Source organism: Stegastes partitus, unplaced genomic scaffold, assembly GCF_000690725.1.
Source record: "Stegastes partitus isolate 25-593 unplaced genomic scaffold, Stegastes_partitus-1.0.2 Scaffold1282, whole genome shotgun sequence".
In the NCBI taxonomy this organism is placed as follows: Eukaryota; Metazoa; Chordata; class Actinopteri; family Pomacentridae; genus Stegastes; species Stegastes partitus.
In genome coordinates, this window is record NW_007579013.1 from 61,279 (window position 1) to 69,726 (window position 8,448).

The 8,448-nt window shown below is 42.0% G+C and overlaps 1 protein-coding gene across 1 annotated transcript in view; it reads right to left on the bottom strand.

The window, feature by feature from the left end:
* pex7 (peroxisomal biogenesis factor 7) overlaps positions 1-8,448 on the bottom strand; it is a 75,098-nt gene that overhangs the window by 40,670 nt on the left and 25,980 nt on the right. The window contains exon 7 of the mRNA XM_008298102.1: positions 44-150. Coding sequence (XP_008296324.1) covers positions 44-150 — 107 coding nt within the window. The remainder of the gene's footprint in view (positions 1-43; positions 151-8,448) is intronic.

Consider the following 8,448-nt stretch of genomic DNA (forward strand, 5'->3'; position numbering starts at 1 on the left):
GGGGATAAAAACACAATAAAGACAGCTGAAGTCTGGCAGGTACCTGGTCATATTTGCACCAATCACAGCTGAGGATTTCAGCCTTGTGTGCTGGAACGGCCAATCGGCACGCAGCGCCCTTCACATCCCAAACTCTGAGCGTCCCGTCACCTGAGAGCAAAAGCAGAGACAGCAGATGTTTATCCAGCACAACCACAGCTTATACTGGTGGCCTGCGAGCACTTTAATTGCAAAATGAGCCTGATTGATAAAAAGAGCATCAACCTGGAGAGGTGTTCATGCACTGTTAGGTTCTGTTCAGGTTGACCACGGTTTGAATGGGTCCTACTTGGATTTTTAAAATGAGGAACACATTCAACACTTCAATAGCCTGACAGGAGAGATAGAGTCTGACTGATGGACAAGATGTATTAATGTGGGTTTCACATATTACTGCATCTCATGTTTCACATATATGGAGGAAAAGCCTTCGATAATGAGGAACATCTTCTCCTTGGATTAATGGGGTCTCAGAGAAACATTTCCCAACAGGAGGACTATAAAAGTGTCATATTCTCAAGATAGATGTCGGAAATGTGGGGGGGTGTGATGGCAGTGACCTCATAGTCAAGGTTGTCTAATATACAAGCAACTGCTGTGTTCAATATTTGGTAAATGTTGGTCCCAAACCTAATAATCACCTGACTTCAACAACTGAAGCGTTGCTGCTGACATGCCGACTGAGCAGCTAAGAGGTGAAATGAACTGAGACAGACATGAAGAGTCAGACAGGCAGCAGAAGACAGAGAGAGAAAATATACAGAGAAGTGAAGGCAGGTGGAGAAAGCAAAGAAAGAAACAGGTTAATTGAGGGGAACGCAGCTGCCAGCGTTCTGAGCTCCTTCAGACGTCAGGTTCTGTTTCAGTGTGATGGTGTCAGTAGAACGCAGCCTCTTGTGAACCACAGTACTCATTTCAGGGACCACTTTATTATGTCATCAAACCAACGGTGTGTGTGTGTGTGTGTGTGTGTGTGTCTATCTTTTTTAAGACCAGTTTAAGAACTTGAGGACATCTGTGCTGTACTGTCAGAGTGATGTTGTTGTTTTCAGACTTGGTTTCAGGATTCCGGTTAATAATTTCGTAACGTTCATTGGAAATGTATTACGTTAGTCCTCACAAAGATAGAGGCAGAAATGTGTGTGTGTTTCTGGGCAGAGGTTGAGGGTCTGCCAACACACTGCGACAATCATCAAGCAGAACCTTTACACTCCTCCCTCTTCCTCCTCCTCTTCAAGTCATTTCACAGCCAGCAGGTTCTCAGAGGTTTATTCAAACTCTGCAGTTTCTGCAGTGAAGGCCTTACGATGGTTCAAACTGAGGGTGCAAAACCTGCCAGCGAACAGTCCATTATCATCCACCTGTTTCGACAGTGTTAAAACCAAACAGCAGCCGCCGCAACTTCAGGCTGAAGTCGATGTATGTCAAAGTGCAACACCACCAACCACACCAAGAAAACCACTGCGCTCCAACAGACTCACGTTCAAAAGTAATTTGCAATGAGCTATTTTTTCAAAAGTAATTGAAAGAGTAAACACTGATATTTGTCCTGACTCACAGTTTTGTGTTTGTTGTTCAGGAGGTAGAGGAAGAAGACCCTCACTGGATCGGTTATGCTGTATTGTTGTTTAGTTTAATGGAGCTAAAGTAGGGCCGGATGGAAAAGCTGAAAAATATATCATAAAAAATCATTTGAATAAATGTTAATAATTATTGAACATCCATCCATCCATTATCCATTCACCACTTACTCCTCACTAGGTTCGTGGGGGGCTGGAGTCTATCCCAGCTGACTCAGGGTGAAGGCAGGGGACACCCTGGACAGGTCACCAGTCTATCACAGGGCTACACTTAGAGACAGACAACCAAACACACTCACATTCACACCTACGGACAATTTAGAATCACCAATTAACCTCAACATGCTTTTGGAATGTGGGAGGAAGCTGGAGAACCCGGAGAGAACCCACGCTGCACGGGGAGAACATGGAGACTCCATGCAGAAAGATCCCGGGTGTAATCACCAGGACGCAAACCGACGACCTTCTAGCTGTGAGGTAACGGTGCTAACCACCGCGCCCCCACTGAAGGACAGAATAAGGAATTATTGGAATAAGATTTAGCTTCTAGTATGTGACAGTTCATTTGATATCATTAAGTATTTGACACACATTTGGTCCTTAAAACTAATCTAATATTAGAAGCACGTCCTGTGAAACACTAGTGAAGAGCAGCACAAAACACAGCCTTCAACACAAAACACAATCAACACTTCTCTTATGGTTGCACTAATATAAATACTGCACCAATCATGCTTAACTTCTTAATTAAGAGAAGGTTTATCTCTGTGCTGCGTTTTGGTTTTACGCTGATGTACCAGCATAAACCAACAACTGCACGGTGTTGCTTTCCCTCAGGGAGCAAAAATTAGAGTGAAAACATCTGGTTTTGGCAAAGCTTGAGGCTTTAACGGAACTTTAATGATGTTTGTGTGACCCAAAGAACAAGGAACAGGGATGAAAGTTGGGGCCACCATCTGGGAGCTACAAAGAAAATACATTTGCCTAATAGGATTATGTGACTGGGTCTTCAGAAACAACGCCACCTAAGGTCCCTTGGAAGCGAACGGGAGAGCCAGACTGGCCGGAAAATTTCTGAATTTGAACTTGTTGTCCACAGAATTTGAATAATGAGCTCCTGACTGTGGAAAGAGATTAAAGAGTAAAGCGAGGGAGCTTCTTCCTGGCTTCACCTCATGTTTGCTGACCAGCAGATTAATCCTCTCCTCCCGTCAACACGCTTCCTCTCCTCCCGCTCGCCATTTCCTCCTCATCCTCTTCGCTCCCTGCACTTCCTCTTTAATCCCAGCGATGGATGGAAGCCCTCCCTCACAGCATCAGTCTCTTCCAGACCACCTCCTCCCGCTCTTTATCGATTCTTTCAGAACTGTTTAACCCTTCACGCCCTTCTTCCCTCAGTGTCAACCGTCCTCTTCCTCTCTGGTCCTCTTCTCCTCATTCAGACACTCTCAGCCATGTGTGGAAACTCCTCTGGCATCGTGTACTAGGAAACATGCCAGCTAGAGTCTGTGTGTTTGTGTGTGTGTGTGTGTGAGTGTGTGTGTCACCATTTACAGCAGCAAAAACAGTTTAACGTTGTGTTTTCTGCAGAAGCAGCAGCATAGAGCATCTGGCTCTGCATGTAAATGTACGACTACAAGTGTGTGTGTGTGTGTGTGTGTGTGTGTTCGCTCTGCAGTGCATTAGCTCCTGACTTCTGTAAAAGGGTCTCGCTCTATTACACCTGCTGTATCTCTGCTGTATCAGCAGGTTCAGCAAACACACACCCAACTCTCTCACACATGCAGCCACTTTAAAGGCCCTCACCGATAAGTTACAACTTTTCAATTGTGCTATTGTTCAACACACACACACCTGATGCCAGTGAAAGACTCCTGACAGATGTTAATGTCACAGTTTTAAAAAAAAGAAAAAACGATATTCTTTTATTTTATTTATTTTGGCACTCATCTCCCTGGTATTCCTCAAGAAATTAGTTTTTATAATGCTACTAGCGGTCTGAAAAAAGTAGAGTATTTCTTTTTTCCCCCAAGTGAAGCTACATGCAAATGATAGCCACAAAGGTTGTTCTTTCTATGTTGATGCAATGATGGCACAATGCAGCACCTGGGCGTCAGGTTTAGTGCAGAACAGAGTTTCTTAACACTGTATACACTGTATATAGTAACAGCTCTGCTCCTGACTTCTGTAAAAGGGTCTCGCTCTATTTCACAACTCTCTCACACATGCAGCCACTTTAAAGCCCCTCACCGATAAGTTACAACTTTTAAATTTTGCTATTGTTCAACCCGCACACACCTGATGCCAGTGAAAGACTCCTGACAGATGTTAACGTCACAGTTTAAAAAAAAGAAAAACAATTCAGTTGTCTCGTGATAGTTGATTAGTTTGTTGCTAACCATGGAAATCATTAGCTGTTTAATGCTAAGGTGTTTGTATTTTATTACCACACTGCCAGATGGGATGAATTAATCTCAACAAAGATGGAATGGCTGCAACACAACATCAGCAGTGCAAACATGAGTGTAAGAACATGATCAGAGGTGCAGCTTTTGGGAAGAATCTCTGTTCAATACAGTATTATAAGTATTTGGTGAGTCGATGTGATAAAAGTTGTGTATTTTAATCATTTTACTTTCGTTCATGAGTATGTTTTATACGTTAAATCCTACATTGTATCTCCTCTTGGGATCAGTGTAGGGCGACTTACTCAAACAGTAATCGCTGACATGTTACTTTACCCGTGGCATCTCCATCCGGTGCATTCAAATGACTCAGCATCACAACTACCATGACGTTGTCCCCAATCTGGATCAAAGACCACGACAAGGTTCACGCGAGACATTCACTCGAATCAAACTAAATTTACCACAAAACAGCAATGCAGTGTGAGAGTCAGCAACGTCAGCAACAAAAAGCAACGAACGGATGTGTGTCATGTGGGCTGTGAAACTGTTGGAGGTGCATAAAGTAGATTGATGCCAGTTGGACGGAAGAGAGAGACACAGTGAGCACCTGAGCCAGCATTTACAACCTGGAAGGTCCAGGTGAATTGAATCAGCTGGCGACCCTCCCGTGTTGGCCGAGTGACCAGTGAGGTAGGCAGGGACGCTGTCCAAGACTGTGGCAGTGTTTGGACGGTCCACTAGTTCATTCACCTACTGTAGAAAGATCTCTACGGGATCGAGGCAGACAGCTGTTGATACACTGCAAACAGGACTTGGATGTGAACGTGCTGCAGAATTATTTGATATTCAAAATTATCTCAGTTGCATTAACAAACGCCAGAACATCTACAAAACATTTGAGTTGTTATTTTTCTAAAAAGTGACAAAACTCTCGACAACATTGAAATAAAACTTTGAAATACAAATCTGTGCTGATTTTTTTTCTGTTGCTTGATACAAAAGGAAAACCTGCACAGTTCTCATTTTCCATGACTAATCTACAAGAAGTGTGTCCAACAGAACATGATTTATTCCAATTTAGGGAATCCTGGATACGGTAAGGTTTTTTTGTTTGTTTGTTTGCTTGTTTGTTGTTTACTTCATTTATAAGATACAGTTTGTTGACATGCAGGTTCCACATCTGCACAGCAAAATTAGCGAAAAATAGGAAAGAAACAAAAGATTAGAAAGAAAAAGAGAGAAAAATGAACATGTCAGCCATACCGCTGCACAAGTAATGGAATAATAATCATGATCAGAATTGTGGCTTCCCACAATTAAATAACATGATCAGCTGTGACATTTGAAATGCTTCAACCATTAAAAAAAAATCTACTCATAGAAAACAGCCAATGTGGATAAAATAATTTGGTTTTAATTGGGTAAATCTAATTTTATCTAAACTTTCCAAAGTGATTTCTGGTCACACACTGGTCTGCACGTGAGGCGTTTAGGGAACATCAGTAAATTGTAGTGTCTGTTGACAAGCTGATTTTTAGCAAGCAAGTCAAATTAGGTAGTTCATATTTTCCCTTTTGAATATGTGCTCAGTTCGGCTGAAGAAACTGACTGTCACTCTTATGTTTGATGTAGAGCTTTGTACATTTCGCAGTAATGTAGCACAACATGGGAATGACTAAAGCCGATCTGAACGCCATCCAAAGCAAAACTATTCTGGATGCCAATCCATGTGAGAAAGGTTCACACTCCAAAACAAAAGTCTTCACAGTAGTATGTCTGCTTTTTCCACAACCAGCTGCAACAGTAACTACGCTGTTGTGGCCCTAAAACTTCCTGCTGCACCCCTTTACAAATAAAAACATGTTCTGCTTTTTCCATCTTATAAGATAGAAATTCTTCCTCAATCTTAACAGAAAATGTAATCTATGTCTCGTTTTCTGCAGGGGGCTTTTAACCATTTACGAGTGATTGCTTTTTCTTATTACTGCCATAAATATGTTGAAGTATTTTCTCATTTTTCTGTCCCTCCTTCTGGCAGAAGAGACAAGTCTGCCAACGCAGCCGAAGAATGTTCTGGATGATTTTTCAGATATTTTAACAAACCTCAATCAATCAATGTTTGGACCGATGTTAAAGTTATCTTACCGTGAAATTCTTCCTCCATCACTCCCTTTGCATTTCCTTGGCACAGTTTTGAAATGATTGATTTAGAACCACAACTGTAAGCCTGTGCAATCAGTTGTATGATTCCATTACACGGCATATTTGTCTCGTTTTTTCCCTCTTTTAAGAAGTATTGGCACAACTGTAACTGTCTGAAAGAGTCAAATGTTATTTTACTGTTCTTTTCCATTATTCTACAGTGAACAGTGATATTTCCATTTATCCCCAACGTAAACCTACTTCAGAGTCACATGAAGCCCCTCAAAATATTAAACTGTAATCCCTTTACTAGTAAGTCGCTGGTTCTTCCTGGCATGAGAAACAATCAACTCTGACAAGTACTCTACACTTAAACGGCTCATTAACCATGAAATGCATACACCGGAGCGTTATACTCCATGCAATTATTTTATTTCATTTATTTTGGCACTCACCTCCCTGGTATGCCTCAAGAAATTAGTTTTTATAATGCTACTAGTGGTGCGAAAAATGCAGAGTATACGTTTCTTTTCCCAAGTGAAGCTACATGAAAATGACAGCCACAAAGGATGTTGGTTCTACTTTGATGCAATGATGGGAGGAGATGGGAATGCAACACCGGGGCGTCAGGTTTAGTGCAGAACAGAATTTATTAATACTGCATATACTGTATATAGCAACAGCTCTGCAGAGGAAGAGGAAGTCATGAAGCACATTACTTAAAATCACAACTGCTGCATGAAAATGACACAGCTAGCTGAATGGGACAACAGTCAGCATCGCAAAAGGAGTTAGGAAAGCTGTGGTAATGTCAAATAGTTCCCCTCAGCCACCTCGACCTTCCTGTAAACCTCAGGTGTAGCTTTCCAAGATGAATTTCCAGCTTGTAAAGCCAGAAGACTTCCCAAACTCCCCTGGAAGGAGTCTTCAGCTATCGTGGGTACAGCTGTGAAAAGCAAAGAGGAGCCGAGACTTCAAAAAGCTGACGGAAGCTGACGGAAGCTCTGAAAGTCTTTAGCTTATCCAGAAACAGAAATGTTCCAAAAAAAAATCCCAAATAATGCAGGAGGTGCCTCATGTGTGCATCAACTATTCCACAAACTGTTCATCTCACCTGCACGTTGCAAGGATTCACATTCAATTAGTAGATTGATTTGTATATTTTTAAATATGCTACCAAACCTTGATCCTATCTCAGGTTTCTCAATACAACACTGTCATCAAAAACTGTCCAGCAGTTCTTACGTTCAAAACCATCAACTCAGCTGATTGGCTCCTATCGATTTGTTCCAACCAATCAGGGGAAACAGTCATCCTCTAATTTCACTCAATTCAATCTTATTTATATATCACAGAATCCTGTCATCTCTGGGCACGTTGTATAATGTGATAAATGCTGGATTGTAACTCTTATGACACAAGGTTAGTGACCACAGTGCATCCATTAACTACACCCAATCACTTTGCTCAACATTATTTAAAAGTACATCTCAAAAATGGCAAATGTTCATCCAACCCTTAAATCTAGGTTCTGTAAAAGGTCCCTGCAGAAGTTCCTGTGGATCAGAGAGAACCCTCTGATTCCCAGTTAAATGTCAAACTAGCTCTTGCTGCTGATGGCATCTCCTTTAGCTAATCCCTCCCTGGTGGGGGGAAGCGTTCCTCTCTCATCGTGAATTGCGATTTGCATTTTAAAAAACATCTTATTCGTTTCACTAAATTCCCAGAGTCAAGACTGAATGTGATCACAGCGAGTGTGTGGGTGACTGTAGCAAAAAGGGTTCAAACGGAAAGCCACAGAGCTGCATACACAAAGATTTACATGATTGTTTTCGTTGGGTGATGGGGCTGTGATCAGCCACCTCCAGAGCTTATCTATAATACCACTGGTACAGTATCACAGGCCTGCAAACGCACACACATACGGCTTGATTGTGTCCTCCATCAAGGCAAGCTGGCAGAGCAGCAACGTTGTGAAACAGAAGCAAGCAGAGGAATTACATGCAGACGGAAGACACTGGGCTTCTTTTATTCAGAGATTACTTTTCACTGCAGCTCTGCTTGTCTCCATTAAATTCTGTGAATGGTGGCAGTAAGCTTGAGAGAAGGCAAATGACAGACAGCTGAACACTCGACGCATCAACAAAGCTGGCTGTCCCGAATACATTGTTGTGGGGATTTGAACATTCAGTAACTTGACTTTTAGCCACAGATGGTAACCTAACATCATGCTTTGATCGTATGGAGGTCGCAGTTACTAGATGACAAGCTGTTGCTTA